The 26406-nt window shown below is 43.8% G+C and overlaps 1 protein-coding gene and 2 long non-coding RNA genes across 18 annotated transcripts in view; 2 read left to right on the top strand and 1 right to left on the bottom strand.

The window, feature by feature from the left end:
* Positions 1–12: 12 nt before the first annotated feature.
* Positions 13–14472, top strand: LOC114590821 (uncharacterized). 2 transcript variants are annotated; one of them, XR_003705178.2, is made up of 5 exons: positions 13–407; positions 837–940; positions 3775–3884; positions 5004–5129; positions 14170–14472. It is a non-coding gene; the product is annotated as an uncharacterized LOC114590821 (long non-coding RNA). The 2 variants fall into 2 exon arrangements; XR_003705179.2 differs by having other exon boundaries at positions 2006–3884.
* The window catches only part of CACNA1A (calcium voltage-gated channel subunit alpha1 A), a 261713-nt gene continuing 241674 nt past the window's right edge, over positions 6368–26406 (bottom strand). For 9 of the 15 annotated variants that reach the window (XM_077924402.1, XM_077924392.1, XM_077924388.1 and 6 more), the window contains 4 exons: positions 24031–24066; positions 17283–17475; positions 15198–15445; positions 6368–7349 (listed from right to left, as the gene is read on the bottom strand). In XM_077924402.1, coding sequence (XP_077780528.1) covers positions 6651–7349; positions 15198–15445; positions 17283–17475; positions 24031–24066 — 1176 coding nt within the window. In that variant the 3' untranslated portion in view covers positions 6368–6650. Of the gene's footprint in view, positions 7350–10914; positions 10946–15197; positions 15446–17282; positions 17476–24030; positions 24067–26406 lie in introns of all 15 variants that reach the window. The other 6 variants (XM_077924395.1, XM_077924398.1, XM_077924394.1 and 3 more) reach the window with 4 other exon arrangements.
* On the top strand, positions 7347–8635 carry LOC114590822 (uncharacterized). Its single transcript, XR_003705180.2, has 2 exons — positions 7347–7448; positions 8279–8635. It is a non-coding gene; the product is annotated as an uncharacterized LOC114590822 (long non-coding RNA).

Raw genomic sequence — 26406 nt, 5'->3', positions numbered from 1 at the left:
AAGCCACGCCTTCCGTGGGTGGGGGGAAAACGAAAGCGATTGGTGGGCGGCCCTGCTTTGAAACTTATTCAATTAACTTTGCGCCAGGCTGACGGAGCCCTTGCAATTGGCTGGCTGGGAAGAGTGGGCGGTGACTATTAACTGAGCGCCTGTTTTGTCGAGTGCAGGAAGTAGGAAACGTAAAACTGCAAAGCTTGCTGCTTTTCCTTTAGGTCTCATCATTGCCAAGGGAGCGAGGCCAACCCATTTGTTCTCTGGCACAGAGTCGTCCCCTTTGGTCCCTTAATGACCTTCCAAGAATTAGAAGGGGGCTTCAAGCATTAGAAGGGTCTCCGTCTGCAGCCTACTCCTCCACCCAAACTCATAACAATATCTACATCTTTTAAATGGAACCTGCCAATGCAAATGTAAGCCCCGCCCCATGTTATTAGTATATCTGTACTGCAGTGAATTGCATTGTGGTTGAGAAAGTGTAGGTTGCATTAGCCCTGCAGAGAAACTCAGTACCGCTGTAGTAATATTGCTGGGTGTGTGCTGTTGTGGTGAGACAGTAGTGTATGACAAACCTTCAGTGTAGTCCAGTGTTGTTATTCAGTCTCTTAGTATAGTGGGGCTTTGGGGAGGAAATGGAATGTGGTTGGAAGGCTCTTTTGTGGATTATATGGGAAGGGAATGATAAATTGCTTTCCCACCCATCAGGAGGAAATAGGGATATTCTTGGGGATGGGTTTTTGCTGCTAGATGTTAAAAGACTCAAATCCTCCTTCCATAAAAAAGTGGGGGAAAGCCCAAGTTCATGTTAAACATTTTTAATATTTTTGCTTTGGTATCCTCAGTTTCCCAGGCAACCTACGTACAGCTAACAGGATACAGGTTCCATCCAGGTGGTTTACAGCGACACAAACGCATACATCTCAATCCTATGCATGACTATGCACAGGTAAGTCATGCTGAGTTTAATGAGATATATTCCCATAGGATTGCAGCCACAGTGTTTGCATCTGTACCAGTTCTAAGACGTCACTCTCTCTTGTTTTTAGTAGGTAATGGATGTAGGATTTAAGAGGTGTCTTTTTGGCTAGGCTTGACAGTTTCTTTTTTGTGTGGCATCCAAACATCTGATGATGCTTACAACAAGTATTCTGGGGACAGGCAGCACACCACTTTACCTCTTTGGAAGTGTGAACTTGCACATCCAAACTGCTAGCATCTTCTTTTTCTGCTGAGTTACCAAGTAATAGAGCTTTGTCTCTGCTACCAGCTTGGCCTTTATTTTCTGGGTAGCTTCATAGAATCTGTCAGCATGTGACAACAGCCACATCCCAGGAAATGGCTTTGATTGACTGGCTAAACCAGGTGAGGGAAGCCAATCAGTTTCAAACCTTCAGTGAGTTAGGGATTTCCCCCGCATGTGAAGACAGGCTCTGGCAGATCAAGCGGATGAGATCAACAGCGGGTCCAAGAGTCCAGAAGGCAGTTACTGCAAATGCTGTAGAAGGAAATGAGGGGGGAGGGGCTCATGTACATGTGAAGGAAAACTCTGGTCTTAAACCTCTGATAACTTGTGGCTATAGAGTGGTACCTCGGGTTACATACGCTTCAGGTTACAGACTCAGCTAACCCAGAAATAGTACCTCGGGTTAAGAATTTTGCTTCAGGATGATAACAGAAATTGTGCTCCGGCAGCAGCGGGAGGCCCCAATAGCTAAAGTGGTGCTTCAGGTTAAGAACAGTTTCAGGTTAAGAACGGACCTCTGGAACGAATTAAGTACTTAACCTGAGGTACCACTGTACTCAATCATGATAAAGGCTTCAGGGGTAAACCCCAAGGAAAAATCCATACCCACTGCTTTGTGGGACATCTTTGGGAGGAGAAATGGCTAAGGAGTAAATCCTACACAAATCCGTGGAGTCCCTAAGACACTTGGATGGCGCCTTGTACGTCTCCTTTCAGCAACTCCTGCAGCCAAGCTTGTCCCAAATGTATTTCTCTGGTTTCTTTTAGACCACATCAGTGAGGCTGAGAGTGAGGTCTTGTTGTCTGGCTGGCCCAGGACCTCCATACGCACAGCCCAGGCTTGCACCAAAGAGGTCACTTCAGTGCTGGTCATTCAGCAGAAACAACACGGGAGGCAGCAGTTACAAGTTACCAGTCTCTGCAGACTTCACCCCTGGAGGCACATTCCATTGTCTCTCAAGACAGACGGATGCCAACCACCTGCATTGGTAGAGAGGGCAGTGATCTCTGTTGACTCACCATGTGGCAACTGATGCTGAAACTTACCTTTTTCAATGACAGAACTGCACTTCAAAACAAAAAAAAACTAGAACTGCACTTGTGAATGCAGAAACATATGTCCAGGCTCCCAGACTGAACAGTTTTCCCAGATGCTTGAATAGTAATGGGGTGACTGATGAGGTGGATATGCAGTGAACAATGTGTGTATTTGCTATGCAGTTGCCATAGTTTATGGCTTCACTCCAACTTTAGGTAAACCGTTAGTGCTGAAGTATGGTCAATTAAGGCCTTGTAAAGCAAGTTTAGATTTCTGCAGCCATCATACAGTGGGGCTTACTACCTTCATGGAAAACCTTTCAAATTAAAGGTATGCAAGTGCTATAAAAGGAAATGTAGACACACTGCCCTTATTGCCAACTCTAAGTGAGGCTTTGTTAGTTCCAGCGTATGTCAAAGGCAGCCCCACTAGTGGCCATTATTTGGGATGTTACTGGCTTCTTCCATGAACATCAGGAGCCCATGGCCATCTCTCCTTGCTCCCATATTAACACACCTACAGGTGCCAAACTGACAGCATCTTAAAGCACTGCTAGAATCCAGGGATTGCCACTTGGTCCCCTGCACACCAAATTTGGTCCTTGAAGCAAATTAATCTGGCCAGTATCCCTATATTTTAAATCAAGGAATGATAAACATTTTATTCACATTCTTAATGGAAATAAGTGAATGTGTGTGTGAGAGATGCCATACCTTAGTGATACATCTTGCTTTTTTAAATTTAACACTCTGGTTGACAGCTCCTTGGAGACTTCATTATAGAACCTGAACATCCATGAGGAAGTTGGGTGGTGTAGCAAAATTCCCTTCTAGTCCTTAGATCAATGTCTGCAGAATAATGTGCTGTCCCCAGAGAATACTCACATTAGCTCTTCCTGCCATTCTAACTTTATTCAGAAGATACCACCCACATTTTGCTTAACACTGGTGTCTGTGATCAGCATGGTCAAGTATCTGCCAAGGGCCCACACCCCAGCCAGGCTCCTGCACCTCTTCTCCTATTCACCACTGCAGCCTGCTTATTTGCCCACTTCTCATTCTCACCCAGATGAGAGCAGTAGTGAGGCAAAGCAATAGATTGCTTGCTAACTTGCTGGCTTTTGACCTGGCAAGCAAGGAGGTGGCAGCAATGCCAAGAAAGAAGAGCAGCACAAGCTGGTGCTAATAGGGATGGGGTGGTATATTCACTATGGGAGCAGGGACCATGGAAGAGGTCTTGCCCATGAGCTCTCCAAGTCCTGAAACCTGGACCACACAGGAGCAGGGGCATGCTGAATAGTCCTACTCCCAGTCTTCACACAAACAACACAAGCACCATTCTGCACTCATGTGATTGGGGCTCCAGATCATGAGGAAGCATTTGGAAAGCCCCATTGGTGCAGGCTGCCATGCTGCTCATACAGAGACTAGTTACTAGTTGCCCATGTGTTGAGCAACACAGGAGCAGTATCTTCTGAAGAGTCTCTTGGATGTTCTAGGCTTCCACTTTTACAAGCAATGGAGAGAACATGCAGCTGCTGGTCCCAAGACAGATCCTTACACAGTGCTGATAAACAGTGTCAACTAAGCCCTGCTGCATTGCAGAACGGTGAGCCAAACTTTTATTGCAAACTCCATTTGTACTTTGCTGAACTAGCAGACATTACTCAAGGGTCCATCAGTGTTGAGGAAGTGTTATACAGTATTATTTTTTAAATAAACTCTTGATAGGATAGGCTTTTCTGGCATAGATAAAAATGTTCCATTATGGTGCATTATATTTGAGATAAGTAGATAAATAGGGACCGCTTACCAGCGGGAAGGTAAACGGTGTTCCGTGTGGTGCGCTGGCTCGCCAGATGCAGCTTGTCACGCTGGCCACGTGACCCGGAAGTGTCTGCGGACAGCGCTGGCTCCCGGCCTATAGAGTGAGATGAGCGCACAACCCTAGAGTCTGGCAAGACTGGCCCGTACGGGCAGGGGTACCTTTACCTTTATATTTGAGATTAACTGGTTGAATCTTTAGCATGTCTGTTTTACCTACAAGGGATCTTGCCTTCGGATTGTGCTCAATGGGCCCCTGTGATTCTTTTTTCAAAAGCTTTGTTGCTAGAGTTGGGGGTATTAAAGGTTAGGGGCCCAAGATGCTGACCTGCATGTGGCCCACTTATATGGGATTTGCCTGAATTCAGATACAGGGCTAGACCTGTGACCACAATTGTCTCTAGTAATAATGCTATTCTTGAGTGTTTCAGTCACAGCTGCTGTACACCAGCTGGTCTTTCAGTGTAGTAGCTTTCTCTTCTGTTACAAAGATGTTGTTAGTGATAATCAGTTTTTTTTGCCAATTTATAGTTGGGGACTAACTGCTGAAATAGCCTCAAATACAGTCCATAAGAATGTTTCTATGTGATGACCCTGAGAACCACTCTTGTATGAATGTACATGTAAACATGCATTGTTTGTATGTGGAAAATATTTGTTTGCAATCTCTTCTGTCAAATGGGTACAGACAAGGAAGCCAGGACTGGCCATGTCACTCCATCACATATACACATAGTGGCAAATATGCATTGTTCACCATCACATGTGTGAAAGTAACCTATGTAAACTGAACACACACCCAATTCCATTTTTGGCCCTGACATTACGCTAATATTGACAGACAGTGTTATAATGGGGAAATAGGTTTGGAGACCATATGACACTTTCATTATATATTCAATAGCGAATTTCATCCACCAATCCTTGTGATGTGTCTAGCAGCTGGGTCAGTGATGAAGAGAGAAGACAAAGGGCTTCATTCTCTGGTGTTTCAGCATATCACTCCAGATGTTGACTACAGGGGCCTCAGGTATGGTATAAAAATATACAGACAACCAACTAGGTATCTGTCAGGGTGAAGAGCTGGGTAAGAGATCCCGTTGTGGTTGAACACAGACATATAGGTGTACTGGGGAATGATCAGATTATAAACGACCCACATTCGATCCAAGGTCTCTTGTTGAACAGCTTCTGCTTAATGATCTGATTTGTTGTTCATTCTTTGCAGCTCAGACAGCAGCAACCAATACTTCTCATCAACCATACATAGCTGTACATTTTGCTTTACGTAGCATTATAAATGAAAAAGGTGAAAGGGAAGGAGGGAGGAAGAGAGCAAAGTATGAGGAAACTAACAATAAAGCACATTTCAATTAAAAATTCATTTTTTTAATATTTTTGTTTTTTTTAAAGGATTTTTAAAATTTTTCATCATTTGTCTTTTTACTTTGTTTCATGCAATATTTCACAGTCCCAATCCCACAGGTTTTTTTTCAACTTTTTTTTCAAACAAAGTAGGAAAAAAGAAATAAAGAAGCTGAGGAATTAGTAATTTTTTTGATGTCATTTCTTTTTCTTATTTTTCAAGCAGGACCAAAATGTCAGAAGAAAATGCTTCATTTTTATCAATTGTTTTTGTCCTTTTTTGTTTTTTTCTGTTTAGTTTTATTATTTCTTTTTTTTTATCTCTGCAGGCAGTAATATTAGGGTTTGGTATAACCAGCAAGCACTCCTTTGTTTGTGTGTATGTGTGTGTGTGTTTGTGTGTTGGGTGTGTGTGTTTGCGTGCGTGTGTCCCTCTTAAAAGGTCAGGCCACAAACTTTTTTAAAACTTTTTTTTTAAGTTAACCAGGTAAACTGAGATGATAAAACTCATCAATAGAAGCCCAGAAAAATATTTTTTGTCTTTTTGCTTCGTTTTACGTTTTTTAAAAGGTTTTTGTTTCTTAAACTTTTCCAAAACGTCTTTGCTGAGGTTGACAGACTCCTTCCTGTTGCTCCCACCCATCCCTAGGTAAAGTGGCTTCTGGTCTCGTTTCTCAGAGGCATAGTTAGCTGTAGCGTGGGGCTCTTGGACTGCACAATTTCCCCACACCTGAGTGCATTTTCTTTTGTAAATTCTGAGTAACGTCCCCCCCTCCCACCCTCAAATCACCACACACGACTTGATCTGTAAAAGATAAACATGCTCTGATCTCCCAGACCCTCTCTTCCCTAGCCTCCCCACCCAACCCCCAAACCCTTGTCCCCCACCCCCCTCCCCAAGCCCCCCCAACAAAAGATAAAAAGTTTCTTTCCCTTGCCCACGTTTGCAGGGTTCTCTTCCGGGATGCCTTCCCCAAATCAGTTGAGTTCGCGGCTATTCATCCATCCACCCACCCACCCATTCTTCCTTCCTTCCTTCTTTCCTCAAGCGCGCTCTCTCTCTCTCTCTCCCCCTCCCCTCCCAGCTCCCCCCCTCCCCCAACCGGGAATGCCATCCCTCTCGGGTGTGTGTGTTTCGTGTGTTTCGCGCGGGCGCGCATGTGTTTAAGGTGAAACCACTTCTCGGTTAGCAGCAGTCGTCCTCATCGGTTTCGCTATAAGGTTCGTGCAGTCCTTTGCGTGATCCTGTCCCACGCGACTTGGCTGGTCCATGCGAGTGATAGTACCCATTGGGGAGCCGCCGCCCATGCCTGGAGGGGGAGAGAGAGGACGAGCCGCTGCCCACCCGGGAAGTTCTGGGCGAACGTCCTGAGCTGCTCCCGTGCTGCTGCTGCTGCTGCTGCTCCCGCTGCTGCTGCTGCTGCATTGTCTCATAGGGGAAGGCTTCCTCGCCGCCGGGGCCCGCGTAGTCCGGACTCCGGTAGTAGCCGCTGCCGTGCCGGGGCCCCGGGTGCGGCTCGGAGACGTGCGGGGCCGACCAGCGGCTGCTGGCGTGTCGGTAGGCCCGCGGCGAGTCGTTCCGCGGCGGGACCGTGTGCCGCTCCATAGCCGGAGACCTGCTGCGACGCTCGGAGACGTGGTGCTCGGCGGGCAGCGACGGGTAGCGCCTCGGGGCTGGGCTGGAGATCCGGCCCGAGTGCACGGACGGCGGCTGCTGCTGCGGCTGCTGCTGGGGCCCCGTGTTGACGGCCTTACGGACCACGGGGGAGTAGGAGATATGTGGCCGGGGTGTAGAAGGGGTCTGTGGGAGCTGGCGGCGTCCTCGCCTCGGGGTGCTGGTGCCAGACGTTGAGAGGACCGGACTCCCACTTACGGAACTACTGCCCTACACGAAAATCGAAACAAAGGAAATCAAAAAGAAAAAATATACAAGGAAAATCAACCAAGAAGAGACACGAGGAAAAGTGGCGGGGCAGGAGTGAAGGTGACACAGACATGGACAAAGTTGGCAAGAGGAGTGGGGGGGGGGGAATGGAGGCAAAGGAACGAAAATAATTCGGCGGGGAAAATAATAATTAAAGCGACAGCCACATCAGGGGGGAGGGAGAGGAGGGCAAGGGGGACAACGAAGAAGGGTAATAATAATAATAATAATAATAATAATAATAATAATAATAATAATAATAGGAGGGGGGAGGATCCAACACAAAACAAAAGCAGAAAGAGAAATGAGAAATGGAGTTTTTATAAGTTCCAGGGTTTAAAAAGCAGCAAAAAGCTTTAAAAATTACTTGCACGGTTTTTTTTGGCGGGGGTGGGGAGGGGAAGGAAACAAAACAAAACAAAAGGGTGATGGTCAATCTTTTTAAGAAAACAAAAACTGAAGGAGAGAGGCGGGGCAGGATTGATTTTGCAAAGCACGGGTCATATTGCATGTTATAAAAGTGGTTAGGAGGGGAAAATAAGAAAAGAAAAATATCTGGAGTTGAAAAAGGAAGGAGGAGGTTGGGACAGAGTGACGGGGTGGAAGTGGGAATCTAGCAAGGAAAGGTGAGGGAGAGCACTGGGTCTGGAAAAGTTTGGAACAGAGCCGAACTCTTGAGGGAGGCTGTTGTGTACCTGTGAAATGTTTAAGCTCTTGGTGTAAGGCCTGTGCGTGCATGTTCTCAGTTCAGGCAGGTAGGCAACAGTGTGGGCTCCCCAGTCTGGTGGAGCCCTGGACCCAATGAGAGTTCACCTCAGAGGCAGTTTCCCACTTTGTGCACACTGAACTCTACATTATTTATGGATTATAACTCCTCCACCCACATACAGTTAAAGTGGCCTCCTTGACCAGATTGCCTGATGGATTGCAGTATAACAGACCAAAGCTCCACCCAGTCCTTAACCCTACTTGAATAACATGTGGAAGACAGTAACAAAGCAAAACAAAACCCTAAATGCACAAGACCGAGACCACTAGATCCCGGGCAACGTCCTTTATTATATTGCCAGTACTGAGCAGTTTACTCCAGTTGTGAAGCTGAAGGGCTCATGTCTTACTAATTGTCTTACTTCACCAATTCTTTGGACTGTTAGGCTCAAATGAGTTTTTATGAGTTATGTCATACTATTTGTTCCACAAATAAATCTTGTTAATATGAAGAAATAAAATATGCATTCTGAGCACTGTATATGTCACATTAGATTGATTTAGTAACAGATGTAAAACTTGTGTGTAAACCCCCACCTCCATTAAGTCTTGTGCCAGACTATAGCAGCCATAAAGAGAGAACTACTGAATGAACTTCAAAAAGTACACATTTTTAGTAAAATGGCTGCAGATCAGACAGATGGGCAAGATAATGAAAGAGAGGGATTTTCATCTGTCTGGCTTGGATAGGGGCTTTGTTCCATGGCAAGTGACTGAGGTGGTGTGTGTTGATAATACTGATACAGTACTGTACTTCCTTCGCTGTCAAGAGAATGGAAGTGGGTAAGCTGGGTACCAGGGTATGTACTATACGTACTATATGATGCGACCTCCAATTATCACATTGTCACTAAATCCAACAGTAAAGCAAATGACACAGAGCAGGCAAGGAAAATTTTCTGACTCTAGCACAACTACCTCTATCTAGGAATATGGATGAGAGAATAAGTTCCAGTTTGGTTTAAAATGAGGAACAAAGAGGATAGTCACTGATATTTTCCCATCAGGAACACACACTCACTTGGCTGTGCAGTGCTATAAGGTTCCATGGCATATTAGAAATAATTTCATATTAACTTGGTAGTGCTTTTAAAGTTAAATTTGATTAGCAGTTTCTTAAGGCAGGAAACAATATGTTTTAACATCTGAGCAGCAAAAAATGCAGTGCTCATTGAAGCCAGCAGCAATGTCTCTTTGCATCTTGGTCAAAGATAGGCTGCACTACATTTCCAGGTGCTTCTAATGCCCATTTCTTGAGAGTTTACATGGTGCCTTTGGCTCTATAGGTAAGAAGTAGGAAGTTCAAAGTTGAGGAAGGCTAAAAAAGAGAGAATTGGGGGTAGCTTTCTAAGAAGCATTTGGCAGAGCTGAATCCTGAACTAACAACATTCAGATCATATCCTTCACCTCACCCCAACTAAAAGAATAAACGTGTTAGAATAGTTAATGATCATGGGTGGAATTCAACCTCACACAAAGGAGATCTTTCTGTCAACACAAACATGGACTAATGGGACTTGTTGCACTGGCTTCCGCTAGTGCAACAACTTAGTTGAATCAGGTCCAGTCTTTTATTTTTGTTGCTGCTATCATTAGGTAACCATTTGTAAGTTGCTTCTACCCTTCCTGTTGTCACTTTCCCCGCAAGCAAAATTTTTATCAGTTTCCTTCAAAGAGGCTGAACTCATTGTGATGGGTCTCTTCAGATAAAGCACACTCAGAAAGCAAACTTTGTGTGCTATAAAAAGTGCTATAACATGGCTGAATGGTTTGGTGTTATTGCTGTGAGAAGCGTCTGATAGTGTCTAGTATTGGCTGAACCAACAAAAAGTGAAAAGACGATGTAGCCACACATGCAGAGGCAGCTGTTTTCTTCATCGGAGTTGGCACCTCTCTGGTGATAAAAGACCCCACTTGGATGGCCCTCAACAGGATAATAAGGCCCCTAAACTCCAGCTGTTGATGATAAAAAGTGATAGATGTGTACACATAGACTCTGTAAATCACCCAGGAAGGTGAAGCCAAGTTGGTCATTCAAATGAAATCATTTTGCATCTGTGATCAGCCAATTGGGACAAGAGAACTTCAGAAGAGTAGTTTGAGAGTAGTGGAAATCTAGCTTGAGTTCAGCCTTATTGAACTAGAATGTTGGATAGAGGCTCCTGAAAAACCTGCAATGTGGTCGCCCTGGGTCTTGCACCATAGAAAGTTGTGAGAAGAGGCTTCTGTGGCATCGTTCAAGTGACCAGCCACTCTATGCCAGCAATGAAAAGGAAATAGCTCCGTAGCTGTGAATAAAGGGAATCTGTGAGCCAGTCAGCAGGACAAGGTGGAGCATGGTAAAAGCTGCTCTTCAAGTGCAGCAGGACAATGTCACAAGACTATATCACAATATCCAAGCAGGAACTGTGGAAACTTCTTTAAGAGAGATCTGAACATTACCAAAACCCAGATGTGCAGGCATTGCAATTTGCATAAGCCTGGCGAAAGGTGACAAGAATCTGAGATAAATGAAGAAGGCCCAATTAGATGTATAAACTAATCTGCCTTAGGTGAGCAGTTGTGTCAGACACATGGTGAATAGTCTTTGGGAAGAATCTGGGCTGAACTGGAAAACTATAGACCTACGAAGATTGAAAAAATCTGAAGAAAAAAGGGGAGACTGCATCTCAAAGAGCTGAGAGGTTAAGTCCATTGTTGCTGAAAGTTATCTCTGGATATATACTTTTTTAAAAAAGGAAGAGAATGGTGTACTTACCTCAAAGGGGAGCTGGAGGTGGTCTTGAGGTCTGTTCAGACAGGAGGACAATAATGGTTCATGGCATAGTAAAAAAAAGAAGAAGGCCTTACTGTAGAAGTCTGAGAGAACTCCAGCCCATGAGAGTTAAATATGAAGGACAAGTTAAAATAGAAGAGAATACTGCTTGCTGGTTTTCTTTTTTCTTTTTTAATTAACCTCAATCTAATATGGAAACATATTTTAAGGGAGAATGTGTTGCTAACCACTGAAGCAGCTCCGTGCTGCTTGGTACTTGAAAGTGGCTGCCATGCTACAGTTTTCTTGGGCTGATGATCAGTGATTCATGGTCAGAAGAAGACTGGGGGGGGGGGGGGAGAGAGAGAGAGAGAGAGAGAGAGAGAGAGAGAGAAACCAAGACAGAGAGAGTAATTGAAGTAGCACCAGGAAGGAAAAGCCTACCAAACCAAACAGGAATCATAATTAGGAAAGGTATCCTAGGTTTACAAAGTAAGTTTTTGTATGCTTTGAATGTGCTCATGTGTGTGCATGTGTATGTACATAACCACATTGCCGGGAATTTCACACATACCTATTTCAATGAAATCTCTCTTTCTGTATCATATTGCACCATACATGCATCTATGTATGCCATACAAACCTGCAAATTATTTGTTATGCCATGCCTGTACTGTGTATTTTAGTATGCTGTGAATATTTACTTACACAATTTATACGCATCCTTTTGTATTAAAAACACACATGCATGCCCTGCATCTCTCAGTATTAGCTGTACTTACAACTTTTTGTATGCCATAAGACTCAAAATCTGTGTGGGGTGTCTTTGTGTGTGTATGTATGTATCATATGTGTCTGTATCTAATTTTGGTATGTGTCTGTGTATCTGAAGACCACCATCTACAAGAGACCACAGCTGCATGCCACAGAACCTAGATCTCTAGAACCAAACAGGTATTCTGCAAGAATCCTTTGATTCTCAACTTCTTATTTTGGGGATGTACAAGAGGAATCCCTCAGAGCTGCAGGAAGAACTTTAAAACATAGGGGCAATTTCTGTTGACAATTCAAGGTGGTCCCACTGATCATAGACTGTATCTCAGTCTATTTTATCCCAGTTCAAACTCCATAATACGTATTCTACATAATGTTTTTAGTGTCCTCTTTTCCTTACTAAATTTTGCAGAAGAACCAGAATTTGCAGTCTGAATACATTACTGAAAGTCAAGTCAATTTTATGAGAAGATGCCTAATGTTCAAAATATATTACTGCATAATTTGAAATTTCCTAGGATAGAATTTTAGGGCTAAACTGGACTAGGTCAGGAGATCTGTGACTGTATATCCTGATGCTTCTTTAAACAAATAAGCAGCTGTAGGGACATAGCTTGGGCCCATTACACTAGAGGAAGGGATCCAACACTTCACCATTCCAATTTAAGTATCTCCTGAAACTGCTATCTGACTGATCCCCTGCTGGAGAAAATCTATCAGTACCTCAGTCCTGTCACACCCTTGGGCATCCCTCTCCCATATACCAGGGATGAGGAATATGAAGCCTTCCAGCTATTGGTAGACAACAACTTCCATTAGCCTAAGCTAGCATGGCCCATGGTCAGGGAAGATGGGAGCTGACATCTGCAAGGCCACATGTTTCCCATGCCTGCCATATATCCTGTGTCCTATATACGCTCATTGCATGCATGCCTACAGTTTATGCATGTATTTCTGCTTTTTTCTTGTTTTGCTTGGATGTGACATGCACAGCTTACATGTGTGCCTGTCTCTTCAGGTGCAGCTTCATTCCAAACTTTCCAGATTCACAAACCCCAGAGAGTTCAGTGCCACCAGCGTAACAATAAAGGGGTCACACCACAGACACTGGAGAAATAGGCCAGCGAGCTAGGCAGGGCCATCCGCTGGATTGGTTTGAATTTTTGTTCTCTGCTCACCAACCATCTTACCTGCGCCCGCCCCTCGCCGTGACAGCAGAGCCAAGCACAACGGATACAGAAATAAACATGTAAATAAAGGCAGATTGGCCAGGAGACCCCGAGTAAAGCGTCCAAATTGTCCAAAGGAAACAAATAGGAACAAAGAAAATGACTTTGTGTGTGATAACAGAGGGGCGGCGTGCAGCAGTGGGGGGAATAAATGGAAAACAAAGGAATAAAGGACCTTAAGAAGAGTCTCATTGAGTAATTGTATTCTCATTCCCCCCATAAAATTTTGATGCAGTTCACATAAAGCTGGGCACAACCCCTGTCTTGAGGCTCTACACTTATGTTGTTCAATTTTCTCTATAATTAAAGTGGTAGGCTTTATTATTTCTTTGGCTTTTGTACCACACTATGAATATAAATAAGGAATGTAGTTGTGAGCTTCAGTGTGAGTTTGATAGCCTTTGTTTTCTTGGCCCATTACAGGATAGAATATTTGGAATGGAGATGGGGTAACATACTGCATTAATATACGGAGGGAGCCAACTGCACTACCAAATTGGCAGTCCTGGCATTGCTCCAGTTCCAAAGCTGTAGACATATAAACACTGCAATAGAATGAATCCAGACTAAGCCCTGTGAAAATCAAACCCTGCAAACCCATACTTCCTTAGCTTTGAACTCAGCTTTGAATGAACTGAATTTTTTTGATACTATTCAATTGTCTTATTTTGATCAGAGGATGTACTCCAGTAATAAAGGTGACAGAATTTTCTACCCATTTTCTCTATATAAGTGCCATGAAATATGCTGTCCATGATATGTGTATAATTAGCAGGAACATAGCCTAAGCAGCCTTGTCCAAGCCACAGGAACTTGTGGTTTCCTGTTGTGATACCTCAGGGATATTGTAAATGGGTTTCACAGACATTGCAATACTTGACTGTGCATACACATTGTGATTGTGTGAGTGTGTAAGTCAATAGGTGATCAGGATCAGACAAGACTGTGTGTGAAGTGCCTGCTGTGTCTCTGAAGAAGGGTGGACAGGTATGAAGCAAGAGGGTATCTTTTGAGGAAGCAATTCCTGAAATGGGAGGAAAGGAGGCTATCACTTGGGGCAAAATGCAATAGGGAGTTTCCTCTGCACCATTTACTGGAAATGAGCCCTTGTGTGTAGTTGTAATGTTGATTCAGAAGGGATCGTCATCCACACCCATCTTTTCTGGATCTCAGCAATGGAAGCTTCTGCATATATAAACATATCTATTCCAAAGACCTAAACTAGTTTAATTGTCTCTTCTTCTCTTCTTTTCAGAACAGCAAAACCCAGATGGTGAAGAGTTCAAAAAGGGTCTCTCCAAAATGGGTGAATGGGCAACAGAATGCTTATTAAACTCATTACAAATAAGTCCTAAATTGTGCACACTGGAGGGAAAAAATCTGACTGCTGATATGTATGCTGATTGAGTTGAATTGGCTGTGACTGCTTTGCAAAGAGATTTTGGAGCTATAGCGGAAAGCTTACAGAAAACATCCATGTGCCATGGTAATGTGCCAGGAACAATTAGGAAAGGAAAGGAATAAAAATAAAATAAATATTGAAATGCCATTATATAAATCTATGGTATGTTTTGAATACTGTGAAGAGTTAGGGTCTCCCATGGCAAAAGATTATCCTAGAGATGTAAAACAGATAGAAAATGAGTTTGGGGGCCTTTTTAGTTTAGAAAAAAAATACTATAGTGGAAATTGTCAAAGTTCACAAAATCACAACTGATGTGAAACAAGACAAAGCTTAGACAAATGCATGGGGGATTTGTCAATAGCTATGATAGTTAAATGGAACCCCTATGTTCAGAGGAAGTTTACCTCTGAGTACCAGATGCTGGAGACAAATCACACAGGGTGGCTACCATCTTCCTACTTTGCACGTGAACTTTCAGAGACATCTGGATGGCTGCTGCTGGACAAAATGCTGAGCTAGATCACGCTTGGTCAGACTCTGCAAGTTCTGATGTTGGTTAAATTCAGAAGTGTGCTTACAATGGTGCAGCCACTTCAGTGCAGGCATGCTCACCCAGCATTCTCACTGCACTATGTTAGTAATGTGGTGGTCCCTTAGCAATACATGGGATGTCCATTCATGTGCAGCTGCTGTATGTATAGAATCTACAGGTCTTGCTTGGGCCAGTCAGGATAATAAAGTTCCATCAGAGAGATCCAGAAACTAATAACAGGGTGGGTAATTGGAGCTTGATTCCTTAAGAGCAGAGACTCTCTCTGTACTGGACACACCTGGATCGATTCCTAGGGGCGCAGCATGGAATGGAAAGCCACACCCACCTGCCTGTGAGGCATGTGGTCTCGGCCCTCACTGGGTGAGCGAGACCAACGTCGATCTCTGGAGCGAGGCCGGCTATATTCGTGCCTCTCTTGTGAGTACCGCTCTTTGTCAGAAGATGTGTGGTGGTGATGATGGTGGTGGTGATGGTGATGGTGTTTCCGGTCCTTTGGCCTGCCTCGTTCTTGGTCTCTTTCTTTGGGAGGTAGGTCACCTGACTGTGTGGTCATGCTGAGGTCCGTGCCCAGCCCTGCCAGTAAGAAGAAAGAAGGCAGTTCAAGGTTGAATGTTTCAGTTAGAAATATTCTGTATATGTCAACATATGTCCCCATCCTTCCCTGGCATCTAAGCAACAAGGGAGAACAGCAACCACAAGGAAATCCTGAAGGCAACATTTTGCATGGCTGATGTTGTGAACCTGAAGGAACATGTGCCCAGGACTCAGATACCAAAGCATATTGCTTTTCTAGTCTGTCTTTTCAAAAGCTCAAGCAGCTACTCAGGGCTAAATCAAGACTGATGGGGGAGATCTGTGAACAGGATCTTCCACAGCTGATTAAAATGTTAACAGCAGCCATGGAAGAGAGTACGATAGTGGTGGTTTAAAACCTCATGATGCCATTTTCTTGATGAAAATTGGACTCTTAAAGCTGCTATTTACCTTGCTGGGCAAAACAGAATATACAGTGGTACCTCTGGTTACGTACTTAATTCATTCCGGAGGTCCGTTCTTAACCTGAAACTGTTCTTAACCTGAAGCACCACTTTAGCTAATGGGGCCTCCCGCTGCTGCTGCGCCACCGCCGTGTGATTTTTGTTCTCATCCTGAAGCAAAGTTCTTAACCCAAGGTACTATTTCTGGGTTAGCGGAGTCTGTAACCTGAAGTGTATGTAACCCGAGGTACCACTGTACATGTTTTGCCCTGCAGTGCAAGTATCAGCTTTGGAGGTTAACAACAACTTTAGAGCAGAGGACATGAGGAGTGGGGGGTGGGGAGGGGGGGAACAGAACTGCAGCACTGGGGAGGCTTAAAAAAAACCCTCATGCCACCACTCCCCCAATTAAAATTGTCCTCCCCAAGCTATTTGCCCCATGGGGGCAAGATTAATTAAGCTTTTGAAGTGCATGGCAAGCAAAATTTCAGTTTGCTGATATTAATCAGAAAAACAATGCTAAAGGATTTAATCTACACATATACACACACACACTCCTAGTGCTGCAGTTGCAATATGAACAACCCCCCTATTGCTGTTATTAACACTTAAACTGTGGAGATCCAGTTCATGGATCACCCACATCATAATTATTTTGGCTTGCAGAAGTCCCTTCATAGAGGGATCAGAATTGGTTTCCAGTGAGTTCTCAATTTAAAGTAGGCTCTCAGCTGACAAAATGCTCCAAAAGTACTTCTGGATCTCCTACACAGTCTTTTGACCTACAGTTTGGGGAAGGATTGATCTGCAAAGAAAGCAAGAATGAAAATACCTGAGACATATCTTACATTTCTCATAAACCTTATGTGCTATTATAAAGGTCTATTATGCAACGCCTCTAAAAGAGCACAAGTATGCATTTGCACATTTCACATGCTGCAAGAAAATCAGTTTTGTAACACTTTAAAGACTAAGGCCCCTACATACTTTTTGTTTGTGTGTGTAGGTGTTTTCTGCAACATGTCTTTGACACAGTAATAGTGCATCTGCGGCAGATTTATAGTGAACTGTCTACACATTTCCTCTTTATTAGTTATGTGATTCTTCCCAGTGTTGCCACATTTCTGCCACCTGGAGGGGTACTCTGGAACTATAGTGCAATAAAGAGAAAACCTGCATATACCTGTATAATTATACTGTGTACATCAAACATATTCACCAGTTATTGAGAGACTCACACCTTAAGATGCTTGCCAAGAAGCCTTAGATCTTTACATATATACCTTGACCAGCTACCATAATTCTAAGACTGCCATATAATTTACTCTTTGGAATTGTGACAGTAGCAAAGATTGCAACTATTCTGAAGTAAGTAACTAAAGGACTGAAGCCTCTGTCTCTAGCGTTTAGTCCTGCCGGTCCTGCAATCTGACCTGTGTCCACATCAGTATATCGGCTGAGTGAGCGCTCTGATGTCCGGTGGCCTCGTTCCCGCCGCCGGTGATGCCGTTGGTTCTCCTCTGGGATTACCCTTTCCAAAGAGTAGTCATCCAAGCGCATGCCTTTGGAGCGTGAGTGGCCCAACATGGAGGCAGAGCGTTTCATGGGGCTTGCATCTGTGATTGTCTGGAAAGGGACAGAAACCCAGAACAATAACTGAACTGGCACTTTATGAGAAGGCAAACCCCCATGGATTTGATAGACAATGGAATACTATGCCTCATTCTAGGCAACTACTCTGTCATGTATAGCTCAGCTAAAGAACTATGGGCACATCTATCCATCCTCCCGTCCAAGTTGCTACCCAGTCCATCTTTCTGTGCCCATAGTTATTAAGTTAATGATGCATATATGAAGCTCTCTCTCAAGATATACCCATTTGCCACAAGTGCTAGGGATGGTTGTCTAAAGAGTTATGGAGTGTGAGGTTTTTATTTTGCTTGCAAACCACCAAATCTTCCTTCCCAATCTGCTGAAGAATGAATGCATGGGTTTAGCTAGCATAGAGAGCAGTTGCCATGTTGTCTTTCTCCCACAGATGATACAGAAAAGGGCCAAACCCACATTTCATTAATCATGTGACTGTTACATATAATATTTTTCTTTCACAAATAGCTAGCGCAGGGCTGCCAATTGGGACTGGGATCCTGGCATGGGGTAGGTTTGGTTTTAATCCTTTGCCTACTGATGTGTTCCTGATCCAGATCAACTAATAGGAACATTCCCACACATGCAACGAGCAGGTGCTGCAGGTCCCCTGAATGAGACTACAATTGGAGTGGGTGGGTAAACGCCCTCTATAACGGGGCACTGAACTAAACTAGGTTCTCCACACTGGCCATTTGAGAAAGAAAAATCCTGCATTTAATTACATGATTAATGTAATGTGTGGTCTGACTACATATGACAGTGGTTTTCAACCAGGGTGCCATGGCACCCTGGGGTGCCTTGAATGGTGGTCTCTGTGCCTCTTTCCTTCCTTCCCTCCTCTGATGGCCTCCTGCAACTCTGCCTCTCAAAGGCTTGCACAGCTGTTTGTTGCAGCAGCCCTGGCTACAAGCTCTGCAGGCAAATGGTGCCTCTGGGGCTGGCCAAGGGGTACTTCCCAGGCTCCTGTGGGACAGTATGAGGAGGTACCTCTCTTTGGGGCAGGGGGGAAGCTCAGAGACCAGGGGCGGTGGCAGCAGCTGCCCGGAGGACTTCCAAGGAGAGGGGAGAGAGGAGGCTGAGGGAACACTCCACATGGGAGGGTGTTTGAAAAAAGGTGAGATAACTGGGCTCCTGAGCCTCACAGGGATGCCGCAGAAAGAATGTAGTTGGTCAAGGGAGCTGTGGACTCAATAAGGTTGAAAACCTCTGACATATGACATAGATGTGTTGTTGTTGTTTTTTAAATTAAATGCCAGGTGTGGGGGGTAGGGAGTGGAATTGTCCTCAGAAATGTAGTGTGCTTGGAGAAGAGGCATAAGTTTTCTCCCCCACCTGTCCCCACTGCCCAGTAATTAGCATTAGTGGAAAAATCTCCCTCGTTAAGTAATTTGTCAAATGCCATTCATTGTTCTTTTATTACGGAACGTGAAGGTACACCTGATATTATAGTACTGGACAACAATACATCTCATTGTATGTTAAGATTGGTGCCAGTAACAACTCCCAAGATTCTTATATGGTTTCCTCAGCTTTGCTCAAATCATTGTCTGGCACCCCTCTTCTTGAATAGGACACAAGACGACTGGGTCTTGGAGCTGAATTGAGACCTCTCGTTACTTCTTCCTTCTTAGGTTTTGGGGGTCATGCTCATTATCTACATTTATAGGCAGCTATCTCTAGGAATAAAGACATTTCAAGGTACAGTACTCTCAGAAACCAGAAAATCTGCAAAGGCTCTTGGAGGCCATCTTGTGATCAATAAAAGCAAAAAATGGAAGGCAGTGATTTAGTAGAAAGGAGGCCATAGAAAAATCTGAATGCTGCCAAATGCCCTGTGACTCCCACCCCTATCCTATGTTACCTTGTGCTTACTCACAACATCAATTTCAAAAACTACTGGGTTGGGCTGACACCATGATATATTAAAACAACTTCAAAGAATCTGGGTTTGGTATTTCAGATTTGCTCAGCCAGAAAGATCTTGGTTTAAAGTAGAGATGGCTAAACTGTGGTTCTCCAGAGGTAGTTGGACTGCTCATCATCCAAGACCATGGCCATGCTGACTGAGGCTAATGGAAGTTGAGTCCAACAACATCTGTACAGCCCTGGTTCAAAATATTACACAATAACAAGCCAGAACAACAAGAATAACAATAGGCCCTCTACTAAGTCTTACAGAATAAAAAAGCTTTTAAAAATTCATCCAACTTCTTCTGAATTACATTATTATTGTATGAGAAAACCACTAGGTTGAAATTAAACCTAGAAGTCACAAATTACACATTGCTTGTACAGGTAAAATAAAACACATTTGTGTCAACTTTGATTTAATATGGGTGAAAATACAAACATGTAACTGTTTTTATTAATCTTGTGTACACAGAGTTCTGATTTGTAAATTTAAATGTGACCAAAAGATATTCACATGCAGTAATCTGCAACAGACAGTAGGAATATAGGACTGCCCTATACAGTGGTACCTCGGGTTAAGAACTTAATTCGTTCTGGAGGTCCGTTCTTAACCTGAAACTGTTCTTAACCTGAAGCACCACTTTAGCTAATGGGGCCTCCTGCTGCTGCTGCTGCCGCCGCCGCACGATTTCTGTTCTCATCCTGAAGAAAAGTTCTTAACCCGAGGTACTACTTCTGGGTTAGCGGAGTCTGTAACCTGAAGCGCCTGTAACCTGAAGTGTCTGTAACTCGAGGTACCACTGTACTGAGTCAGAGCAGCAATCTAAGTATTGTCTATATTGATTGGCAGCAGATCTTCAGGATTTCAGACAAGCTTCTCTTCCAGCTCTACCTGGAAATGCTAGGAATTGAACACAGGATTTTCTATATGCAAAGCAGATGCTCTGCTACTGAGCTATGGCCCTTCCCTGCATTATAGGGCCGTTCTATGGTCCTTTATAGTATGTTACAGATTATTTCATTTGATAGACGTGTCATCCTGAATATATAATTTGGGTCTGAAGTAGCAATCACACTTGAGTTGGGATGCATACTTAAAAGTTATACATCATTATGTTTTGTGACACAGAGATTTAATCATAGCTCATTTGGGCTGGATGTTGATGTATATCATCCAAACTTTTGGTCAAGAGATAATGGAGGCATCTGGATTGAGAAAATGAAAAGGGACCAAATTAACAGAAACGTATGAGGGATGTTTTTGGAGATTATGCTGCTAGTGGTTTTAACACATCCTTTCAGAAACAATATAGGACACAAGTCATAAATTCAATTACGTATTTATGGACAGTAGTCACTTTCAAATGATATCATCTGTGGTGGTTTTCTCATGAAGAACACTCCATAACTGCACTGAAGACTACCTTGTCTCTAAAAACACATCTAATACACCCTGGACCACATTCCAGGCTGAACAGCTTCAGAAATGGTTGTGAAATATGACTTGATATATTAACTGTAGGAATGGTACTGTGAGAAACATTCAGTCATGTCCTTTTCAGCAGCAGTGAGGAACCTGTGGCCCTCTAGATGTTGTTGGACTCCAGCTACCATGAGCCCCAGTCAGCATGGCCAATGGTCAGAGATGATGGGAGTTGTTGTCCAATAACTTCCTGAGGGTCACATTTCCCTCACAATGCCTTACAGCAAGCACTGCCAGAACTGGCCGTGTGTAGTATCAACCATATTTATTTAAAGCACCACCAGTTATATACTTTTAAAAAATATTTTTTTAAATAGCCATGAAATTTGTCCAGAAATGGCTATACAGTTTCCGGTAGCTACTATGTAACTTGAATGCCTTCCTAAATGCCTAGCTGGAGTCTTATCAGGTGAACTGTAAATGTTGCTCACAAAGAAAACGTTATCTTATATCCATTCTGGGAGTGAAATTACATTTTCTACCCTTTTTGTGCATACCCCAAAGTATTGGAGTTCTAGAGTATCAGGAAAAGATCAGTCACACACACATCACTGTATTCTGCCTAACAAAGGTTCATTATTGTTTTATTTTATTTTATTTTATTTTAGGTAAATTTAGGGAAAGACAAATTAATATCCCCATGTGCAAACAAACATGTTTCTTACCACTTGAAAGCAGTATATTCCATTGCAGAGCAGGGATCAAGGTTCCACACACTATCCCTGCCTTGGACAGGTTAACACTTCTCCATTATACTAAGACATTGTTCCCTCCCCTTGAAATCACACTAACTCAGAAAGAGGAAATGCTAAAGAAAGAAACCAGGACTCCCGACCCCACAGTCATACTGCTCTGACCAAATAATCCCACGTCTCAGTATGCAACCCAGAAATCCTAGTAGTCAACTCGCCCATATTTAACACAAAGCCAGAAATAACACTCTTGCTTACAATCCCCTCCCTGCTGGAGCCACCTGACTCTTCCTGTTTCACAGGACAAGAGAGAGAAAAATTACTCACTTGTAACTGATGCTCTTTCAGTTGTCCTTCCCCTTTTCCCACCTATATATAGGTGCAGATGCATATGCAACCAGGCCTTCCAGAAACCTCTCTCCAATAGATTATTCTTGGAGTAACCTCAGCATGGGGCTGCTTGTGCATGGTGAACCACAATTAAAATCAAACAAGTTACCACAAAGTTGCAAATAACTCTCAAAAAGGAGTTAAGCTGATCCAGTCACCTCAGACGTGTAAGACTCCTACCTCACAGTTTCATCAGAATCTATTTGGGTGGGTATTCTGAGACTGAGACTGAAGGGAACATGCTGTGGTAGACATCTGGGAAAGGGTCGGAAATGGACAGAGATAATTTAAAATAGCATCACATATAAGCTAGCAACCATTTCTTAAAGAGGCTCGGTCAAGTTTGAAAAAAGTAAACAAGAACAATGGTATCTTCTACAACATGGCAGTTTCAGCAAGTACATTCATTGAAAAAGACAGCCATTCATAGCTCTTAAGGGATCCTGCTGTAGGAAGCACAGCCAGTCATATCCAGATTGTAAGTTTTTCCATCTTGCGATCCCCTCCTCTAACTAGATGTGCTTCAGAATTGAAGGAAAGAGGCACATAAATTTCTCTGGGAGATTGCTAAGAAAACCACAGACATTTCTAATTAAAATGGGAAGTTTTCTTGATAGAATGCCTCCTTTTGTATCAAGTAAAAATGAATAGAGGTGGTTGGAGAAACTATCCCTCTTAGGTGCTCTCTGCACAACATTATTGTGGATCTCACATATGCACATTCAAGTACAATCAAGACTTGGTCACACCATATCTGTCAATTCAGCAAATTCAGAAAATGGTAGGCTGTGCTTGGGCTGCACAGTCCACACATGGGAAGCAGATAAATGGACACAAAAAGCTCGGTGTCACACCATCACTTTGCTCAGGCAACACAATTCTATACCAAAAGCATGTGCTAGAAAGTAAGGAAAGCTTCCCATGTGCCCTAACACTCTCAGCTCAGCAGATGAGTGCTTTTGCAGTGAAATAAAAGGCAATTCCTGCTCTGGTGGCTCACTGCTGAGCAGTTGTTTCTGGAAGGCCTGGTTGAATGCACATTGATTCAACAACTGCAAATGGGCAGATCATATTAGAGAAGAAAGAGAGGAACATGTTGGACACACAGAATCCAGGATTTGGTGGAGTGAGTGTGAGAATGGATAGCTGGTCCAGATTGAGAAAGAACTCCCATCCACCCCACAAAACAGATGGAAAATGGAAATAAGTAATTGGGCATCTGACAGACAGAAGAAGCAACAAGGCATTTTGTGGCACCTTAGAGAGCTATAGACTTATAGTGTAATTCTATTCATGCCTACTCAGAAGCCCCACTGAACTTACACTTCCTTGGACTAGAGCCCACTTCATCAGATGTGTATGTACACACACCAATTGAAGGCAACACTTACCATGTCTAATAAAGTGGGTTTTGGTCCATTAAATCTTTAAAATGCCCTTGGAAGGTACAGTAGGTTACCAGCTAAGTTTTTCACAGCCCAGGAAAAAAGGCAACAGAAATGAGGAAGGAGCAGAACTTTGGTTAGAATGAGTGTGGGGCTGTGGACACGCATATAACTTTCCCCCCAGCAGGCCCAGTAAATAGACAAAACAAAAACTTCATCTGGCCCAAAGGATGTTTTGGCCACATGAAAAGCTTCAATTGGTGTGATGACAGAAAACCAGCCTGTTACTGGGCTAGAGTGCTTAAAGAATTATTTTAGCACCTGTTAAAACTAACATGGCAGACAACAGAGGCAGGAGCAGAAAATCAAGTGTATGGCTTGAAGCAGAGAGAGTGAAAGCAGGAAGAAGGTATGCAGAAAGGAACAGTGAATGAAAGGAAGAGAAAGCCTAATGAAGACAAGATGAGGACAGAATGGGCTGGAGAGAAAGTTTTTTGCCTGCATAGCTTTGAATGCAGCAAAAGCAATTGGGAATAGAGTAAGAGAGAGAAAGAGGTGTGCATGAAGATAAACACATAGGAGTTGGCAGCTTGCTAGTCTGAGGAGCCCAGGGGAAGGGAACTGGAGGCAGCGAGCGCGCAGAGCCAGGAGCCCAGGCTGCAGTACATACACTGAGATTATTCCCTCGCGGTCGCGCCTTCCTCCACTGTCGCAGCCATACAAGACGGTGCACACAGAAACGGGAAAGAGAGAGAGAGAAGGAAATAAATATAAAGGCAAAGGGAAATATAGGACCAAAGGGGAGGGTGGAGGAACCAGAAGGTGGTAAAGGATTGAAGGGAGGAGTGTAAGGAGAGAACAGTCAGGTTAATGTTGGTCATTTATGCACAAGGCCAGCCCAGCCCAGCCCAGTGCTGGAAGCTCATATTCTCAGATATTTGGTTGCTCTTGACAACCAAGATAAACAAAGATAGACGCCACGAAGGGACGGACAGTTCTCAGTAGGGATGAGTTGAGCAGCACAGCGGAGACAACAGCAAGGCCACACACTCCCCCCCCAAAAAAACATGCGGCAACAAGCCTCAGCCACTGTTAAAAGCTGCAACATTGTGCACGGCCCAAATGGGGACAGTCACCCCTACACACAGAGCTGCTCTCACTGATTGGCTGGGCCCCCTCGTCTTCGCGACTTTGGCCTTGCCAGCCCAACCCAGCCCAAAGGAGGCAGAGTAAGGCAAGGGGAAACTGCAGAGGAAGCCCTGAGCAGGATTTGATAAGTGGAGAAATAGAGGTCTGTAACCTTGGACATACCTACAATGTTGGGAATTCCAAGAAATGAATTTCTTGCCATTTCTTTGGATGGAAGCAAAGTTTGGGAGATTCTTTGTATGCTAACTCTGAAGCCTAATGAGAAAAGTGCAATGCTGAAAGGGACTAATGAATAGAATATGAATGGCTGTACTGCCTTTTTTATTTGGTAAATGATGTTGGTAGGTGCTGCCGCCATGGGTGTTCTCTCTTGATCAGAGTAGCTTCTGGTCAGACATGTGACTGCTGAAATGGAAACATTCAGCGTCTTGATTCTTGCATTGTTTCAAACTGGTATAAAGGCTATGAATCACCATTTACCTTGGATGGAGAGAAAGGCAACTATATTTGTATATGTGGGTGTGGATGTGGGAGAGAATTAGGGAAGGGATTTATCATAGGTGGTCACAGAGCTGTTTGACAGTGGAACAGGGTGCATTGGAAAGTGATGGGCTCTGATTCACTGGAGGTATTTAAGCAAAGGCTGGCTGGGCCTTTGGCAGACATGCTGTAGCTGCATCCCTTGCAGCGCTATGGTTCTAAAAACATTCCCACTAACCTGACTTTTTCAGAATGCCTTATTTTAGACCTTTGGTTCTCCAAAATCAGTCCTCCTTAACTGATAAGAAAGGCATCAGTTTCCACCAAATCACCCCAGCTTAGTATTCTTGCCCAGCAATCACACAACCTACACATATTTCTGATCTAAAGGCTGTTGCCACTTCTCATCACGACAGGCCAAGATTTCTGAGGAAGAATCAGGAGTTTTCTGATTGGGTATTGGGAACTGTTATGGGTCCTCCTCAAAAAGACCCAAACAACAATAATTCTCTTGCAGAGTTCAGCACTGAGTCCACCTAGGCAGCCAAGGGACACGATTATCATAGGGATGTTTTCTGCAGTGTGACATCCATAAGAGTGTATTACTGAGAGAGAGGAGTCACACTGAATAGGCTGCCTCCAGACAAAACTAACTTTGGAGATTGGAAGACATGTCTAAGACTGCAGAGTGCTCCAGTCATCTGCTCCTCTCCCTGAAACCCAGAGCTAAGTGACAGGAGGAGGGCCAGGACAACCCCAGCAGTATGCACATCTGGAGTCTGGAGGGAAGTGCAGGAAAGGGATGACCTGGTGGAAAAGGTACATGGCTTCTCCTATAAAACGTTTCCTGTACTCATGGTTGAGTGCTACAGAGTAAGACCACAGCACAGGAATCTGGCATCTGGACACAAGCTGAGAGTAAGTTTTGCAATGGAAAGTGGCAGTAGGAAGGTGCATGTGTGAGAGTACCAAGGGAAAGGGCAGTGCTACAAAAGGGCTGGCAGAATGTTTATAGGAACACCAGCATCATGACAGCACTGCGACAAGAAAGGTATGTAAGTGCCTGTGCTAGGACAGGGACAGAAACTGCCAAACTGGAGAAGGCAAACTACATGCAATGTGGCAGTTATCACCCAGTGTTACATTACTTTGTTTAAAAATGTTATGGCCTTCTTCTAATCTGTAGGGATAAAGAAGGCTATATGTCATAGGCCTACAAATGGCAGTGGGGGAGGTTTGTTTCCTACTTATACAGATTGGCTGCAATAGGCTTGGTGAACTGAGACAGCATTGCTTATTGGAGTAGGGCAGGGTGGGGAGCCTTCCATTTTGACCTCTTCCCATTGGCCACACACAGTCTCACTCAGAAGAACTGGAACCAGGTACAGAGATGGAAGGCTCTAGGACAGGTACAGAG

The sequence above is a fragment of the Podarcis muralis genome, chromosome 2 (assembly GCF_964188315.1).
Source record: "Podarcis muralis chromosome 2, rPodMur119.hap1.1, whole genome shotgun sequence".
NCBI classification, from domain to species: domain Eukaryota; kingdom Metazoa; phylum Chordata; class Lepidosauria; order Squamata; family Lacertidae; genus Podarcis; species Podarcis muralis.
Note: the sequence above shows the minus strand (reverse complement) of the source record. Positions and strands in the feature narration are given on the sequence as shown.